The following is a 20,122-nucleotide window of genomic DNA, read 5'->3' as shown; positions in this document are numbered from 1 at the left end:
ATAGGGCAAGTGTGTGTGTGTGTGTGTGTGTGTGTGTGTGTGTGTGTGTGTGCGCGCGCGCTCATGTGTGATTGGGACCACTGAGTCCGCAGCCACGCTCCTCCTCCTCCATCCTGGGGAGACGTGCAGTTTAAAGGTTTTGTTGTTGTAGTTTAAAGGGTCCTGGACCTTTGGCAGCTTTAGCCCGCGGCCCCCAGACTGAGGGCGCAGCTGGAACGAAAGCGCTTAGCATCTCAATGACAGTAGATGAACGGTGCAAAAGCTGTGCCCGGGCTTCTGGTCTGAACCAACTTTCCAGGGTCTATGATGAGCATCGCTCAGGACCTGTTCGCTGAGACCGACGGTGGGGCATGCTCCTCTGACTCCCGCCTTGGTTCGCCGTCCCCGCCCAGAGCTCCCGGTGCACCGGTCCACCTCTCACCCCGCGCGCCTCGGTGTCTGGAGCCGCGGCCGCCGCCGCCGCCGCCGCCGCCGTGCTCCGCCAGGCACATGCGCAGTGGCGACGCCGGGCCGGCGCCTTCAGTCTCCTCCTCCGCCGCCTCCCGGTTCCGCAGTCACTTCCTGCAGCTGTTTCCCTGTGGGTCCGGTTGGACTGACTTTTGAGTCAGCCCCCAGCTGCGGAGAGGGCTCGGCGGGGCCAGCTGGGAAAGTTGCGCCGCGGGAGGCGGGGTTGAGCCTGACCGGCCGGGCGCGCAGGGGAGACGGCGGCGGGCGACCCGGGCGGACGCGGCGCCCAGACTCCCGGCGCGTCCGGCGGGTTCCGGTGAGTGCGGGCAATCCGGGCGACCCCGGGAGCCGGGGCACTCGGGGTCCTGCGGGCTGCGGGCTCTCCACCTGCCCGCCGCGGGAGAGGCGTGCGCTGCGTTTATTTATCGGGTTGTTTTTGAGCCTCTCACGTGCTCTGTTTGGACGAGCGGGGCGTGCAGCCGCCTGGCTCTCGCGCCGGCCCCCGCCTCGTGGGAGACCGGGATTCCATCTTTCGTGATGGCATCCTTAAGGGATCGAGGTGCGTGTGTGCGCGCTCGGGTGCCTGCATGCACGGTGGGGATGGAAGGTCTATGGGGGCGATGCTGAGGCATATGTAGCTTTGCCTCAAATATGCCAACGGGGCCCTAGGATGAGGCACCGTCACTGCTGAGACTGGCGAGCGTCCGCCAGTCCACCAAGGCCTCTTCTCCCCCAGGTTCTTGCGTTCTTGTGAGGCTTCCTCATAGGATGTACCTTGCCTCCGCTGATTATTTTTCTGTTTCTCTCCCAGCCCTGGCTGCGTTCTGCTGACCTCCAAAGAATGCTCACCGCCTTTCCCTCGTATCCAGAATTCCCAATTAGAGACTTTCCTAGTTTGCGGAGGTGCCAGGAACCTGTTCCTTTATACTGTGGTCTTGCCTCCGCAGCTTTCTCCAAACAATAAAGTGGTTAGCTGTGAAACAGTCTGTGAAGAGTAGGCCCCAGTCCAATCATGAGAACTATTATATGATCATTCATTCCCCTTCTGTAAACTGGGTCCACCGGGAAGCTTTGATTTTCTTTATTGTCCCTATACCCCCTTCCAAACCGGGACATTAACTACCATAAATCCTTCATTTATGCCACCTGAAGCGTCACATTGAATGGCTTTTATGATCTGAGGAATATTTTATTTACATCAGCCATCAAGTTGGTTTCTTTTAATCGCATGCAGTAGGTTAATGGATCTGAGTCACATCGCTTTGGTCTCTCTGTAACCCACCATTCATGCTTTCACCGAAGGCTTGATTGTATTTCTTTTAGATTTATACTTTATGCTAATTTTCATTTGCCATTGTAGTAACACTTGATGTAATTGTCATGCATTCTGTTTGGAAGTTGACATTATCATTTTGATTGTTGACTATTACAAGGAATAATTTTGGTTAAATAATAGCTATTCTTTAAACCTTATAAAGATAAAATGCGAGAATGGGTAAGTCTGCTAGTATACTTGGTGAGCATTTAATTCGGGAGATTTTATCAGCTCTGGAAACAGGTCTCTTGTACTTCTGTGCTTTGAGAAGGGCCTTTGATGGAAATCTGTAGGCAACTAGGGGAGACTTGTGCCCAAATTTCCTCAAGTGGGCGTGAGCTTCCATAAAACTAGTCCAGGCATGTCTAAACAATTGATAGCATTTGCTTTTCTGTTTATTTTGCTGATTTTTTTTTATCCAGATGTTTTGACACCCTCCTTCACCATTTCTCTTCTGAACTGGCAACTTGTTTGTGGCAATTTGGTGTTACCGTGTCTCTGTTCACGCAGTATGTGTGTGCAGTCTTTTAACATCATGAATTATAATTAGGTAGCTAACCTTTCTGAAAAAGAGGTCTTTGTCTCCTTAGTTTTCCTTTTAAAAATGCCCATATATCTTATCTTTGCTTTCTGAATGTCTTTCCTTGATTTCATTAAGAGGGATAATATGATTCTAGAGAACCTGACTTTTTAAGTGTTCTAAATCTATATTGCTTTTCTTTTTTTTGCTAATCCTTACCCGAGGATATTTTTCCATTGATTATTTGTAGAGAGAATGGGAGGGAGGGGGAGAGACTGAGAGAAACACCGATGTCAGAAAGACATCGATTGATTGCCTCCTGCAGGCACCCAGGCGGGGGCTGGGGATTGAGCTTGCAGCCAAGGTACATGCCCTTGACCAGAATCGAACCCGGGGACCCTTCAGTCTGTGGGCTGACACTGTATCCACTGAACAAAACCAGTCAGGGCTGTATTGCCTTTCTTTATGTTCCCAGAGATATGGACAGCATATTTCTGCTTAAGAATAAAATAACATTATTGTTTTTTTTAAATGTTATGATTAATGAGAAATATTGTTAAATACTATGACTAATAATTTATGTGCTTCGCTCCTAGGTACATTCTTTCCCCATTGCATTGATATTCTTTGCTCCTCCAAGACCCTGACTTTAGTAAAAGGTTGTTACTTGATTGCAGTTTCCACATGTGCATACTTATTAAACACGCTAATGGAGACTTTTTAACTTTTCGAAACTTAGTTAATTTTCGTAGATCTGTCATTGTCATAAAATGTACACATTTCTATTGCAGCTGGCAAATTTCAGCAGTTTAAATTAGCCATATTCCAAGAAAGGAGATTTTTAATAATAATGAGAGAGTGGAAGGAATAGTGAATTTTGAAATAGAGATTTTTAATTTGGGTTAGAATCATGGAAACTCAAAGTGTATACTGTAGTTTATTTTGAGATACTCAGGATTAGAAGGTGCCATCTGGGTAGGAGGCAAGAGAAATCATGGATAAAATGGAAGAGGGATTGGAACATATTGAGCCTTTACTGAGGGAAACAGAATAGAGTCTATCAGTCATTTAATAAGAAGGGGAAAAGAAAACGGAAAGACTGGGGAACTGGAATTATATTGGGGCTGTGGTAGTGTGATCCGTTACTTCATTGCACCTTTACTTGATGCATTATTTTGTGCAGGTAATTTACCTATAGAGGGAGAGAAACTATTCTCAGAGGGGATTCATGAATATAGTCTAAGGCTATATGAAGTGAGGTCCTAAATTCAAGGGCCTACAGAAGCAGGCAAGTAACAGGAGTACCGGCAGCAGGCTGAGTGGGGGCTGAGGTGGCCTGGAGAAGGCAGGCGTGGCTGCCAGGGACACTACACTTTCGGCACTAAGTAGCTGTTGCCCAGGTAGGACCATGTGCCAAGTGTTGCCAAATTGTCCTTTTATCAAAAGAAGCCACTGCCCTAACCAGTGCGGCTCACAGTTGATTGGAGCGTCATCTTGTGCACCGTAGGGTGGTGGGTTGGATTCCCAGTCAGGGCACACCCCCAGGTTGTGGGTTTAATCCTTCTTGGGGGCCATTGGGTGGCAATCCACCGATGTTCCTCCCTCACATCAATGTTTCTCTCTCCCTCTCCATTCCTCTCAAAAAAAAAAAAAAAAAAAAGAAAAAGAAAAAAAGAAAAAACAAGAGAGAGAAGCCATGAGTATCTTGATTTGTTGATGGCTAATTCATTTTAAAAAATGAAAGCAAAACAAAACAGTGTATATTCCAAGCAGAGCATATCTGTGGCTGCATGCCCTACAGGCTGTCTGCAACCTCTGCTGCGAGGAATCATTGGCTCAACTCTTCAAGTATTAGTAGTTGATCAGAAGGTACATTTTTCCCCCCAGAAGGTACACTTTTATTTATTTTTGTCACATGGTAATTCCGAGTTATTCTTAGAGTTCCTTGATATTTTAGCTAGTTCTAGAGATGTGTTAAGGACTCTTTATTTCATAATTTCTTTTATATGTAATTTGGATGAAAGACCAGTTTGGATGGAAAGTAGACATTTGCTCAGGTTCTTCGCTGGTGGAATTTTGTCAATGCATGATTATCAAGAGTGTTTAAGTGTAAGTGTGCCTGAGGGAAGGGGTCTGGACTAGGTGACCTTTGATGTCCATATCAGCCATGTGATTTTTAGATTTAATTAGTCATGGATGCAGTGCTATTAATGTTCAAGGGCCAGAGGGACCGGAGTTGGCGCTGTGCCAAGCAAAGCAAAGCCAGATCTATAAACCTGTTTTCAGTGGAAGAGCATTGTGTCAGTGGGGACTAACAGAAGGGAAGTCTGCTAGATGAGGCCAAGTCCCGGAGAAGGGTCAGAGAAGTAGAGGAAGGGGTCAGGTGGTGTGGTCCTTTACGTGTCCTAGTGCTGATGTCACGTTTTTAAGTGAGTATGCTTTTTGCTTTTGCTTCAGGTTTGGAGACGTAACTTCTCTGCGCGCGCATCGGATTATGCCCAAGGCTTTTCTACCCAATGATCCTCTTGCAACACGCCGGGCTGCCTCTGCCTAAGCGGCCCTCATCCTCTCCTCCTATGTCAGTGGCCGCCAGGTCTACAGGGACCTTGCAGCATCCACCGCAGAGGCCTTTCGTGCAGGAGGCTTCCTTACCGCTGGCAGGGGAAGAAGAGTTACCAAAGGCAGGGGAGCAGGACCCTACCCTGGAGGATCTGTGTAAGCCCCTTTACTGCAAACTCTGCAATGTCACCTTGAACTCAGCGCAGCAAGCCCAGGCGCATTATCAGGTAAGGGAAGAAAAGAAAATCCGGCATTCAGTGGGCAAGCATTTGAGGGCTGTGCCCACTTCAGAGTTAATCAAGGTGGCTTAGTGAACAACTAAGTATTAGCTTGTTTGACTAAAAGTATAACGTTCCCACTTTGAAAGAAAGCATAGTTTTTTCATAAAATGGGGCCTTAGCCTCCTATACGTAGCGGTGTGGTGTTTGATAGCTTACCTGTTGTAAGTGAATGTGCACCATGCCATCTCTGTTGGTGAACAAACCTGTGATCCCAGGGACAACAAGTATTTGTTATCAGTGGTTGGCAAACTGCGGCTCGTGAGGCACATGCGGCTCTTTGGCCCCTTGAGTGTGGCTCTTCCACAAAATACCGGCTCTTCCACAAAATACCGACTTCTGCGCACGGGCCACGAAGTTTTAATCGCACTGTATGTGCGCGCCCACACGTGGTATTTTGTGGAAGAGCCACACTCCAGGGGCCAAAGAGCCGCATGTGGCTCGCGAGCCGCGGTTTGCCGAGCACAGTGTTACATGATGTACCAAACTCAATTTAGTGTCAAAATTGCTTGGAAGAATTCGTCTTATAAAGACTCCCTTCCAGCTAGTACAATTTGCATTGGTTCAAGCTTATCTCTATGAATCGTATGCTTTTCCCTTTTAACCCCTGACTCTTCTTATAAATCCTATCCCGGCTGAGGACAACACAGGTATCATCTGTAGTGAGGATAAAATGACGTTTGAGTATTGAGCCTCACCCTTCATTTATAAGAAGCATACTCTGATTTCCTTTAGCCTGTCAGTGTGAACTGATAATCATTTCTAAGACTTAAAGCTTTCACCTCCGTGTAGCATAGCTAGTGGAAAAGACGGTTTTAAAGGACAAATAGAAAATTAAATTTAGGCTAGAAACACAGGTTACAATATCTCTTTCTATTCTAGATTGTTACCTGTTTAAAATAATACAATTTCCTTTATTGGAGAAAAGAGACCTGAGGCAATTGAGGCCAAATGCCACTGAATGGAAAGATGTCTTCTGGGCCATCACTGATTTGACTGTTTGTTCTCTCCATGAATATTTGCAGTAATAAGTCCATCTGGTAGAAAGATGACTTACACAGGCATTTTTTTCCTGTCGTGCCACTATAACTTTTTCCAGCTTCAAGTTTTTTTACTCTGTTTCGTTTACTTCGTTTTGTTTTGATCCTAAAGACTGATGATTGTGTCACCTTGTGACTGCATCACTGTTTTGATGGTGTGTTGTTTTCTCAGGTATAATATGTTGCTTCCCTGGAGTTATTTTTGTTTGGGTTTGTTTTTCCCTCAGGTGCAGAGTGTTGAGTAAATTAGATTTCTCAGATCTCGGCACATGTCATCATTGGTTCATAAAGGCATCTTCTGGTTTTATTATTATAATAGAGGCCCAGTGCACAACATTCATGCACCGGGATGGGGGGAAGTCCCTCAGCCCTGCCTACACCCTCTCGCAGTCCGGGACCCCTCTGGGGATGTCCTCCAAGGGGTCCTTAGCGTTGCCGTGGAGGTGGGAGAGGCTCCCGCCACCGCCACTGCACTCACCAGCTGTGAGCCCGGCTTCTAGCGCACTGACCACTAGGGGGCAGCTCCTGTGTTGAGCATCTGCCTCCTGGTGGTCAGTGCGCGTCATAGCGACCGGTCGTTCCACCGTTAGGTCGATTTGCATATTAGGGTTTTATTATATAGGATTTTTCCCCCTTGCCCCAATCCCCACTCTCATTCCCTCTGTGTACCAATTCCCACCACCTTGATTTGATACAGGGTCTTCCTTTGCCTGTTTTATCATTCAAGTGGAGTCTGTTAGGATGATCCATCTAAAACCTAAAATTCAGTGTTAGTTTTCCTCTTCATTCATTCTGGGGGAATGTTCAGTTTTAGAGCCTAAGACTTACTTTGAAAAATCAAACCTGGGTTTTAAACTTCTGAATTTTAGCTGTAAAAGTCCCTACTAAATCATTAACTTGGAAGCAAAACCCAAGTCTTTAAAGAAGACTTGTTCACTTTTATGAGGGAAAACTCTTGGACAGTGTGTAATTTAACCTGTGTGCATGGATTATACCTATACCTCCTGCCTTTTCCCCCCTCCTAATATCATTTTGTATCTCTGTAGACAGTAATGGATGCTTCTGGTTATGCATAGAGAGAGTTCAGTTTGAGCAGGGTTATTGAATTATAAGGTTTAAAGTTGATAAACAGAATCAGCATTTAATCAGTTTTTTTTAAATTTAGTCTATATTTGTGTAGTGTGCTCTGAACTTTTTAGTTGACAACATTAGTGATTATATGTAATTGCAGCTCAGTCAGTCATACAGTGAATACATAAATTAGAAAACGTAAGAAAAAGGAAGTATAATTTTGGTAAATTTCTCAATAATCAGAATTATTAAGTAGAAAAGTTGGAAGAGAAAGATCAGACTATCACAGGGGACAATGTAAGCAGCCAAGAACTAGAGTTAACATAGAGTAAAGAAGTAGCAAGTGGGTCTTAAGAAAGTAGAATCTAATAGAAAATGAAAAGTTTGGGTGTAATACTAGCATGTTTCTAAGAGTGTAGAAGCAAAGATTTAAAAGAAACCAATGTTATTGGTATTTCTTAAAGAGGGAAATATTTTTTAGAGAGACAAGGCGCAAGCAGTTAATATATAAAAGTACAGAGGAATTTCATTAGGAGAGCAGAGAAGAAAGCTAATCTTAGAAGTGAGATCTGGATTTCAACAAGACAGAAATGCTCAAGATGAGAGAATGTGGATCAAAGAGAATCAGAATATTAAACAGAGCATGGGTGAATCAACATAGAAGGAAAGCATAGAAATGTTAGCTGGAAAGATGCGTCAAAGGCTACACAAAGGGTATGACAAACTGGCAGTGATTCTTAAAGGTCCCGTTTAACATTTCTTGTAATACTGGTTTGGTGGTGATGAACTCCTTCAGCTTTTTCTTGTCTGGGAAGCTGTTAATCTGTGCTTTGATTCTAAATGATAGTTTTGGTGGGAAGAGTAATTTTGGTTGTAGGTCCTTGCTTTTCATCACTTTGAATATTTTGTGCCAATCCCTTCTGTCCTGTAAAGTTGCTGCTGAGAAATCAGTTGACAGTCTCCTGAGAGCTCCCTTGTAGGTAACTAACTGCTTTTCTTTTCTTTTCTTTTTTTTATTGCTTAAAGTATTACTAAGAGTATTTTCTTTTTGCTGCCCTTAGGATTCTCTCTTTGTCTTTAAACGTTGACATTTTATTTATAGTGTGTCTTGGTGTGGACCTCTTTGAGTTTCTTGTTTGGGACACTCTGTGCTTCCTGGACTTTTGTGTCTATTTCCTTTACCAAATCAGGGAAGTTTTCTGTCATTATTTTTAAAAATAAGATTTCAATTTCTTGTTGTCTCTATTCTCCTCTGGTACCCCTTTGATTTGAATGTTGTTACACTTGATGGTGTCCCAGAGGTCACATAAAGTATCTTCATTTTTTGGATTCTTTTTTCTTTTCTTCTTCTTCTTCTTTTTTTTTTTTTTTTTAAATACATTTTATTGATTTTTTACAGAGAGGAAGGAAGAGGGATAGAGAGCCAGAAACATCGACGAGAGAGAAACATCGATCAGCTGCCTCCTGCACATCTCCCACTGGGGATGTGCCCACAACCAAGGTACATGCCCTTGACCGGAATCGAACCTGGGACCCCTCCGTCCGCAGGCCGACGCTCTATCCACTGAGCCAAACCGGTTTCGGCTCTTTTCTTCTTATTGGATGTTTTCTGCTATCTTGTCTTCCAAATATCTGATTTGATCCTCTGCGCCTTCTAATCGGCTGTTGATTCCATCTAATGTATACTTCATTTCAGTTGTTGTATTCTTCATTTCTGACTAGTTCTTTTAAGAAGCAGAAAAAAAAAAATATGAATAAGAAAATATCACAAAAAAAAGAATTCTCACTAACAAAGGCCCACACATAATAAAAGCACTTGATCAACCAACACTAAAGCTAGTGCAAAGGTTAAAAGGTCAAAAATGTAGGAAGATAATGTGTAATTACAACAGTAAATTAAGGGATATTCAAAGCATACTAGTAGTATACACAAAAGAAGTAAAAAATAATGACAAAAACATAAATATGGAATAAGTAAAAATGGTAGTGATTATGGAATGTATTTGAATTTAACAACCATCAACTTAAAATAGACTGCTATAAGCATAGCATGGTACATATGAATCACATGGTAACCACAAAGCAAACATCCACAAGAGATATACAAGGAATCCAGACACAATACTACTGAAAGCCATCAACATACAAAAGAAGAGTGTAAGATAATAGGAGAGGAATAGCGAAGAACCACAGAAACAATTAAAATAGCCTGGCTGGTATGACTCAGTGTTGAGCATCGACCTATGAACCAAGAGGTCCCTGATTTGATTCCTGGTCAGGGCACATGCCCGGGTTGCAGGCTTAATCCTCAGTAGGGGTCATATATGAGGCAGCCAATCAATATTTCTCTCTCATCGATGTTTCTATCTCTCTATCCCTCTCCCTTCCTCTCTCTCTAAAATCAATAAAAATGAAAAATAAAAAACAATTAAAACAATAAAATGGCAGTAACTACATACCTATCTATAATTTCTTTCTATATAAATGGATTAAATGTTCCAGTCAAAAGACAAATGGATTAAGAAGATGTGGTATATGGAATATTAGCCATGAAAAAGAATCAAGTCTTACTATTTGTGACAACATGGACCTAGAAGGTAAAGGTCAGGGGAAATAAAGTCAGACAGAGAAAGACAAGTACTGTACGATTTCACTTATATGTGGAATCTAAAACAAACAAACAAAACAAAACAAATTCATAGATACAGAGAACAAGCTTATGGTTGCCAGATGGGTGGGCAGGGTTGGGGAGCTGGGTGGTAAAGGTGAAGGGAGTAAGAAGTACAAATTGGCAGTTACAAAATAGTCATGGGGATGTTAAGTACAGCATAGAGAACATGATAATATTGTAATAATTATACATGGTGTCAGGTGAGTATAAGACTTATCTGGGGGAACACTTTGTAAGGTATATAGATGTCTAACCACTGTGTTATACACCTGAAACTAATATTATAAAATGTCAACTGTAATTTAAAAATGAGAAAATCAACTGGAAAAATAAACAGGCGGTGATTAAAAAAGACTACTAAAGGCAAGAGTAAGACCAACGAGTAAGGCTTACCAGAACCTGGAATAGGCAGAATGGCGATGCTTGTGGACTAATAGAATAAGGTGGGTTGATGAGATGATGAAAGTGAAGTTTTATTTCCACTTTAAAAACCTTCTTTGTAATTTTTAACATAGAGTTGTTCCAAGACTGCAATTCATTATTTCAGTTATGTGTGAGATGAAAGGGGTCAGTGGTGGTAGCCTGCTTAATACGCCAGGCATACATCACTGTGATTTGGGATGTGCTAAATCACTGTGATCACATTACCCAAAACATTCTAGTTAGTTGATGCCACTGTTGAAATCACAAAGTTTCAAATTGCCCAGGGTATTGTAAACAATCCGCAGTCTGGTTTGAACAGTGTTACACTAAAGTCCGGATTGTATCATGTTCCAGTAACAGTGGAAACTGCTCAATAAGTACTTCCCCTGAAGCTCACCACCATCTCTCCCTGGCATGCTGGTGTTCCCCGGCTGGGGCTGCCTTAGCAGTACCCATGTGTGTCTGTCATCACCACAGATTTAGTTTTATTTCCAGAACTTTTTAAACCGGTCAGTCTGCTTCAAAATACCCTTAGCTGTCTTTTTCTTTTTAATAAGGTTACCTATTTTTGCAGTCCCAAAATTATGGCTTTAGTTATATCTTAATTTAAAATAAAACCTTTGGAGGAAACACATGTCTTTATTATATTAAAATCTGTAGGCTCCAGATTACTTAAGGCAGGTCTGGTATGGAGTAACACAACACTTTCAGCAGCGTAAATACATAGACAAAGAACCACTTTAGACTGGAAGGTCATTAACAAAAATTTTAAGAAAGCAAAAAGCATGGGTAGATTTTGCTAAGGCATCCGCAGTTTAAAACAAAGCCAGCCAATTTCTCTGCTAATTTGCATATTCATTTCAAAAAGTACTAGTTACTCAAAGTACATTTCTAAAATTTGTCATAAACATCGACTTCTATTTGTAATGTTTGGTAGCCAAATGACCTATTGTTTTAGGTTAATTAGAAAGAAAGAACACAGTTAAAAAAGTAGTTCTAGCATTATGGTGCTGAGTGTAGTGCTCATAATTCATAATTCAGAGAGTGTAATTAGATGTTACCCCCAAATTTAAAGTACTGATTTTGGCACATACATATTTTAACGTTGATAACTCAGGTTTAGGTGGCATGCTCTGCAACTTTAATCTCACCTAGTTTTTATGTTTTAAAATTTCTCCTATCTGATTGTTCTCTAAATGAACTTCCAGAGGACTGAGATGGTCAAAATACACTTCATTCGGAGACAGAAGCTCTCTGTGACCATGCTGTTAGCTGGTCTCACCAGCCTCCTGCCTGCCATCCCAGTCCACCCCTACCTCGTTTCTTATTTCTAAATAATAGCTATCCTTTCTTCCAGACAAGGGTGATTTGTACTCTGTACTCTGTATTTCATCATCTGTCATCACTTTTCCACCTTGATCAAATTAAAAGCAGGCTTAAGCTTTTTTCTATATACGTAAAATAGCAACAGCAACCTTCCCTTTCCTTTTAGTGTCTCTTGTTAGCTTCCTCTCTCTTCTTCCCTCCCATCCTTAGAGTTCTGCCGGGTATAATTGTCCTCTGTGGGTCTTCATTTCCCTTTCATTCCCCAGCCCACTGCACTCCGGTTTCCATTCCAGTATTCTAATGAAATGGCCCCTTCTAGCCAAATCTAGCTCTTTTTCACTTGACCTCTTTGTAGCATTTGCCACTGGTAATTTGCCTCCTTACAATTCTTATTTCACTCAAAATAACACCTGTAGATCAAAGCACTTCTAATGAAAAGCTGTAATCATGTCCTTTCCCTTTCTCACCCATCCCCTACCTTTTCTTCCCTAGGCTCCTTTCTTCCTCCCATCTTGGGTTGACTGTAGTGTTAGTTTGACACTGTCAAGGTTGATCACATTTTTATTTGATAAATTAAATTTTTCTTGCTCTGTTGGTAGGTTGATTCCAATTGTTGAACATCCACGTTCAGCTTTTTTATTAATATCAGTAGGGAGATACTGTTCACTACGAAGCTGTTTCCTTCTCTGTGTTTCCAATGTTATGATTCTGTTAAATGAAAATGTTCACAGTCCAGCTTGAGCCACACACTAGCCAGAAAAAGGACCAGGTGCTAGGGGTAAGCAGTCTACACCACTTGTAGCAGGGCTCAGTGGAGGAGGCAGTGTGACCACCATTCTGGGTTTGAAGGGGCTGTGTCACACAATGAATTTGGGGAAGAAAAATGTCAGTTGAATTTACACTGGCTGTAGATAAAGGGGGTGGGAGAGGGTGAAGTGGGGCTAGTTCTGGGATAAGTACGTAGACCATAAGGAAGAGTGTTTGCTCTTTTTGGGTTGGTGGTAGGCAAGTCTGTAAAGTTCACATGTAAGCAAGACGCCGAGGTACCTAGTGGTTGGTGGTGCCTGGCTGTCCTCTTTAAATAATTGTGGAAATAGCCACCAGGATGTTAATTCTAATTTTCAACATGCACTCAGAAATGTAAGTCGTCTTGTGTGGGTTTTAGCCTACAGCTATTAACTGATTGGCCTTTCCTCTCTTCTTTCCACCCACTGACCTGCTGTAATTTAAATTAAGGCATCATAGAATTTTTTTTCTTGTCAATTTCATGCTCCTTGAAAGAGATGTTCAGATGGATAATCCTTTCTTGAATGCCACCAGTTGCTCAAAATCTATTTTGGTTTACTTCCTATGTGGATTATAACTTGGAAATAGTCTTTTTTTTTCTTGAGTTTCTGATACTTTTTTAAAAATAGGGAGAAGAATCTTATGCCTTTTTTAGAGTTTAATGCGAAGGAGAGTTTATTAGTAAAGCAGTGAGACAGAGAGTGGCTAGACCATAGACAGAGTAGTTGAATCTTATGCCTTTTTAAAAAACCATTTACTAGCTTTATGATATATATATTTTTTATTGCTTACAATCCATTTCATTTGTCGTCATGAAACCCACTGATTTTCTGTTCTTATTTGGACTAGAGTCACATTTGGATTGTGACTTGTGTAGCTTTCTGTATTTCCCAGAGTTTGTCATTGCCTTTCTTTTTTTTCCTTTTTGTTCTTACACAATGTATCATTACCATATCCTCATTTTCCCCTTCAAACTCTCAATCACACTGTCTATTGTATGGAATGCCCTTTTATTATCAGTCTTTCTACTTGCTCCATTTTCAATTGGTTGACCTCTGATTTGCTGCATGGCTCTCAATTTTGGACTTGTCTTCCTTGCTCTCTCACTTGGGCTACTATTTTCTAAATATACATGTATGTGGTTTTTTTTTAAAATCTTATTTTGTTTGAGTACATCTTTACATTACAGAGGAAGATAAAATAAATATAAATGTATTACAACACATTTCTTTAAAAATAAAGTGAGGGAGTACTTGGGAAATAAATTTTTCTGAGCCCCTGTATATCTGAAATGTTTGCATTGTGCCTTTATATTTGACAAATTTGTGGGTGACCTACTTTAATTTTGGTTCTTCCTTCCTTTCTTTCTTTTTTCTGGGAGCTTTTAGTCTCTCCTTTTTACCCTTGTTACCTTGAATTTCACAGTGATAGACGTGTCTAGGTCTGGATCTCCTTTCATTCGTCCTGGTTAGAATTAGTAGATCCTCTCAGTTTGCACACTCCTCTTTCTCTTGAGCTCTGGGGAATTTCCTTTGATACTGTTTCTTCAATAATATTCTTCTCTATATTTTCTCTCTTTTTCCAGGTAATTTTATTAGGCCTATCTTGGACTAGCAGGGTGGATTCTTTATATTGCTTATCTCTTCTCTCTTTTATCATTCCTTGATTTCTTTTTTTAAATTTTCTGAGAGGTATTCTAGAATTCTAACCCTGTATTGATTTTTAGAAATTTTGGACAATCATATCTTTAATATTAAAGAATCTCTTGATTTCTTATTGTTACATTTTCTAGCATCTGTTTTATAGGATATTAGGTATGAACACGAAATCATGGGCTTGGGGGTCAGATTGTAGTCTTACTACTTACTAGATGTATAATATTGGAAATATCTCTTAACTTCTCTATGCCTCATGAAAAGATGGTGACGATAATGAGTTAGTATGTGTAAGACATTGAGAACAGAATGTTCTGGTGCCTGAGATAACCCTTAAGACAGTTGAGTTGACCTGGGGTCGGGTGGAGCATGATGGCATGGGCTCTGGAGCCAGATTGTCCCCAGCTCTGCTGTCTACTTGTGCTTTTGGGCAAGTTTTGTTTTATTGACTTTTTAGTTTGAGTAACTTTTAACTTACAAACTAGTTCCAAAAATAGTATAAAAAATTCTTGCAGGCACTTCATACCGATTCCTCAAATGTTAGTATGCAATTATCAAAATCAGGAAATTAACACTGAAAACAATATTATGTAATCTACAGACTATTTACATTTCACCAGTTACCTACTGATGTCCTTTTTCTGGTTCCAGGGATCCAAACCAGGGTGAAATTTTTCATGTAGTTATTATATCTCCTTTAATCAGGACAGGTTTAGCTTTTCTTTCCTTTTTATGTTCTGAGTTTTCTTATGATTAAATTTAGGTTATGTGTGTGAGCTTCCTCCCAAAATACCACAGAAGTTGTATTTATTGTGTCCTTCCCAATGCATCCTATCAGGAGGGACATGTGTGTATATTTTGTATCACTGGTGCTGTTGACTTTGATCACTGGGTGAGGGAGGGGGTGCCTGCCAGGGCTCTCCTTTGTAAAGTTACCATTTTTTTGTCTTGTGCTTAATAAGTGTCATATGGGGAGATACTTTAAGACTATGCAGATGTCTTATTTCTCATCATATTTTTACTCAGTGATTTTAGCATTTATTGACTGATGTTATTCTAACTTTCCATCTTTTCTTAATGTTTACCTTCTTTGATAGTGAGAAATCTGGGTTTATCCACAAAACACTCTAAGGCACCCTCCCTTCCTCTGTCCTGCTCTCCCTCCCTCACAATATCCCTGTGAAAAACAAACCTACCAACCAGATATCTGGTAAACTTCTTGGACAATTTTAGACAAATTTGGACAGTTATATTTTTAAATATTAGTTCCGCTTGATTGTTTTGTTTTACTTCTTCAGAGACTCCAGTTTTACATAAATTATTCCTTCTTTACTTGTCTTTTATATCCTCTCTGACCCTTTAAATTTTTTCTTGATATTTTTATTTTTCTGATTCTTTTTTGTTTTTCTTCTGTGACTGTTATTACATTTTCATCTATGTTTACTCTCCTCTGGTGCTTGTGTTTATTCCTTATTTTTTGATATGATTATCTTACTCTTCTTCCTGAGTTTAATTACCCTTCTTTTAATTTTCACTATGTTTTGCCTATTTTTCTTTGTACATTTTGAATATCTGATTCAAAGTGATTTTTTTAAAAAAATATATTTTATTGGTTTTTTACTGAGAGGAAGGGAGAGGGATAGAGTTAGAAACATCGATGAGAGAGAAACATCGATCAGCTGCCTCCTGCACACCTCCTACTGGGGATGTGCCCACAACCAAGGTACATGCCCTTGACCGGAATCGAACCTGGGACCCTTCAGTCTGCAGGCTGACGCTCTATCCACTGAGCCAAACCAGTTAGAGCCAAAGTGATTTTTAATATACCCCAATTCTTGTTTGAATATATTCAATTCAATTTGGAGTGTTTTCTTAATGGTTTTCTTCTATTTTATGTTTTTTTTGGGGGGTGGGGTTGGGTTTCATTTGCTCAGATGTGTCGATTTTTTTTGTAGTGATTTTATGTAGACTTGATTAGTTTTCATGTGTTCATTGTGGATTTTGGGTGGCTTATAAGATCCTTAATTCATTGGAAATCTCTTCTGTCACTGCAGCAAATCCAGTTCCTTAATAACTTAATGTGTGTGTGTGTGTGTGTGTGTGTGTGTGTGTGTGTGTTTTCAAGGGAGGGTTGATATGTCCTCTGATTTTTGTTTTGTTCTTTTTGTTTTGTTCTTTTTGTTTTGCAGGATGCTAGGTTTTCCTGTTTTGTTTCTTTTCCCCCTTACTTCCCAGTAGCCAAAGGAGGTCTGCCACTCCCTTCCTTTTTGCCCCTTTCTCCTCCAGAGCCACTTGGATGAAGCCACTTGAGATCATGTGTACATCAAAGCTCCTTTCCTGTGGTCAGTGCCTGGGTCATGCTTTAGTATCTACAAACTCAGGGGCCTTACTTTTTCTGGTGGTAGTTACAAACCCATTTTGTTCTGCTAGGCCCCTCTCCTCTCTTTCTTGCAGTTTTTGTCAGACTGTTCTTGCTTACTGTGGAGACTTATGGAAGAAGCACAAGTGATTGCTCACTGGATTTGATGTTTTTTCTTTTTGCCTACAGTTATTTTGAAGTCTGAACATTCTGTGGTGTCTACTTATGTGGAGGACATGATTTGTGTGTAGTTTATTTGTTTTTCTTGTCAGTCTAAATTATAGAAGATATGTGGAGAGATGCAAATCTAGGCAGCCTACCTACCTGGAAGCTCGTGGGCAAGTTTTTAACTCTCTGAGCTTAGTTTCCTCATATGTAAAATGGGAATAATAATTATACCAAATTAATCGAGATTTCACAAAGTTTAAATAAGAGAATATTTATGAATTGTTTTCGAACACTGTAATTCACATAAGTGCTCAACAACTTGTAGTTGCTAATATTATCATTATGTTATGGATGCAGTATCAGCTAGAATGGTACTGTGGATACTACTTTGAAAATAAAATAACTGATACTGTCTAAGTACTGTGCACCTCAGTATTGTGCACCGCTCTTAGTCCTGTGCACCTCCTCTTCTCCCTTTTCATGGATTGTGCTCTTGCAGCCATGCTTTAGCTTCTGCATCATCTCTGGGGGTTTTTCTGACTTCCTCTTGTTGTCATGCAAAGTAGGCTAAAGACATCTTTTCTCTCTCTCTTTATTGATTAAGGTATTACCTATGTGTCCTTATCCCCCCGTTGCCCCCCCCCCCTCATACCCTCATCCCCCTGGTGTCTGTGTCCATTGGTTAGGCTTATATGCCTGCATACAAGTCCTTTGGTTGATCTCTCCCCCTTACCCCCACCATCCCCTACCTTCCCTCTGAGGTTTGATGGTCTGATCAATGCTTCTCTGTCTCTGGATCTGTAAAATCAGCAAAGAAACAGCAATCCTAAATGACTCACTAGATCAGATGGACTTAATTGACATCTTCAGAACATTTCACCCCAAAGCCATGGAATATTCGTTCTTCTCAAGTGCACATGGGACATTTTCAAAGATAGACCACATATTGGGTCACAGACAAAGTCTTTCCAAATTCAAGGAGATTGACATCATAGCAAGCATCTTCTCAGACCACAATGGCATAATATTAGAAACTACAACAAAAAGAACCAAAAAAATTCAAACACTTGGAAGCTGAATAGCAAGCTATTAAACAATGATTGGGTTACCAAAAAGATCAAAGAAGAAATTAAAAACATCCTGGAAACGACTGACAATGAAAACACAACAATCCAAAATCTACGGGACACAGTGAAAGCGGTCTTGAGAGGGAAGTTCATAGCTCTACAGGCCTACCTCAAAAAAACAAACAAAAAAATGGTAATAAATCATCTAACTCAGGGGTCCTCAAACTTTTTAAATGGGGCCAGTTCACTGTTCCTCAGACCGTTGGAGGTCCGGACTATAGTTTAAAAAAAAACTATGAACAAATTCCTATGCACACAGCAGCAGCAAAAACACCCGGCGGGCCGGATAAATGTTTTCGGCGGGCCACATGTGGCCCTCGGGCCATAGTTTGAGGACCCCTGATAACTGTACAACTTAAAGAATTAGAAAGAGAGCAACAATAAAAGCCCAGAGTGAGCAGAAGGAAGGAGATAATAAAGATCAGAGCAGAAATAAATGACTTAGAAAAAAAAAATTAATGAAACCAAGAGCTGGTTCTTTGAAAGGATAAACAAGATTGACGAACCTCTAGCCAGGCTCACCAAGAAGCAGAGAGAGAGTACCCAAATAAACAAAATCAGAAATGAAAGGGGCAAAATAACAACAGACCCCACAGAAATACAAAGGATTATTAAAAAATACTATGAACAACTTTATTCCAACAAACTAGACAACCTGGAGGAAATGAACATATTCCTAGAAAAATACAACATTCTAAAACTCAATCAGGAAGAATCTAAAAGTCTCAATAGGCTGATAACTATGGAGGAAATTGAAGCAGTCATCAAAAAGCTTCCAGCAAACAAAAGCCCAGGACCAGATGGCTTCACAGAAGAACTCAAACCTATCCTCCTCAGACTATTCAAAAAAAAATTCAAGAGGAACACTTCCAAGCTCATTCTATGAAGCCAGCATTACCCTAATACCAAAACCAGATAAAGACAACACAATGAAAGAGAACTACAGGCCAATATCCCTCATGAACATAGATGCCAAAAATTCTAGCAAATTGAATCCAGCATTACATAAGAAAGATCATACACCATGACCAAGTAGGATTTATCCCGGGGATGCAAGGCTGATACAATATCTGCAAATCAATAAATGTGATACATCACATAAACAAGTTGAGAGATAAAAATCACATAGTCGGCCGGGACCGGTTTGGCTCAGTGGATGGAGCGTCGGCCTGCGGACTGGGGGGTCCCGGGTTCGATTCCGGTCGGGGGCATGTGCCTGGGTTGCGGGCACATCCCCGATGGGGGATGTGCAGGAGGCAGCTGATCGATGTTTCTCTCTCATCGATGTTTCTAACTCTCTCTGTCTCTCTCCCTTCCTCTCTGTGAAAAATCAATGAAATATATTAAAAAAAAAAAAAAAAAAATCACATAGTCGTATCAATTGATGCAGAAAAAGCATTCGACAAAATCGAACACCCTTTCTTGATAAAAACCCTCAGCAAAATGGGAATGGAGGGATCATACCTTAACATAATAAAAGCCTTATGTGACAAACCTACAACCAACATCATACTCAATGGGCAAAAACTAAAACCATTTCACCTAAGAACAGGAATGAGACAGGAATGCCCACTGTCACCACTCCTGTCACCATAGTACTGGAAGTGCTAGCCATAGCAATTAGACAAGAAGAAGAAATAAAAGGCATCCAAATTGGAAAAGAAGATGTAAAACTGTCCTTATTCACAGATGACATGATTCTATACATAGAAAACCCTAAAGACGCCATCAAAAAAGTATTAGACTTAATAAATGAATTCAGCAATGTAGTAGGATACAAAATTAATGCCAAGAAATCTATGGAATTTTTATACACCAATAGTGAACTTACAGAAAGAGAGATTAAAAAAACAATCCCATTTACCATCACACCAAAAAAAGTAAGATACCTAGGAATAAACTTAACTAAGGAGGTAAAAGACCTATACTTGGAAAACTACAGGACACTGAAAAAAGAGATAGAGGAAGACATAAACAGATGGAAGAACATACCATGTTCATGGATTGGTAGAATCAACATCATTAAAATGTCCATACTACCCAAAGCAATCTATAGATTCAGTGCACTTCCCATTAAAATACCAATGGCATATTTACAGAGCTAGAACAAACTCTCCAAAAATTCATCTGGAATAAAAAAAGACCCTGAATAGTTGCAGCCATCCTGAGAAAGAAGAACAAAGTAGGAGGGATCTCAGTACCAGATATCAAGCTGTATTACAAAGCCACTGTTCTCAAAACTGCCTGGTACTGGCACAAGAACAGACATATAGACCAATGGAATAGAATAGAGAACTCAGAAATCGGCCCAAACCACTATGCTCAAGTAATATTTGACAAAGGAGGCAAGAGCATACAATGGAGTCAAGACAGTCTC

General features: G+C 40.6%; 1 protein-coding gene across 1 annotated transcript in view; it reads left to right on the top strand.

Annotated features, from left to right (window-relative positions):
* The first annotated feature begins 4,150 nt into the window (after positions 1 to 4,150).
* Positions 4,151 to 20,122, top strand: part of ZMAT3 (zinc finger matrin-type 3) — a 29,205-nt gene continuing 13,233 nt past the window's right edge. Inside the window, exon 1 of the mRNA XM_081087684.1 lies at positions 4,151 to 5,068. Coding sequence (XP_080943810.1) covers positions 4,799 to 5,068 — 270 coding nt within the window. The 5' untranslated portion in view covers positions 4,151 to 4,798. The remainder of the gene's footprint in view (positions 5,069 to 20,122) is intronic.

Source organism: Myotis nattereri (genome assembly GCF_964212035.1).
Source record: "Myotis nattereri genome assembly, chromosome: 3".
NCBI classification, from domain to species: domain Eukaryota; kingdom Metazoa; phylum Chordata; class Mammalia; order Chiroptera; family Vespertilionidae; genus Myotis; species Myotis nattereri.
Note: the sequence above shows the minus strand (reverse complement) of the source record. Positions and strands in the feature narration are given on the sequence as shown.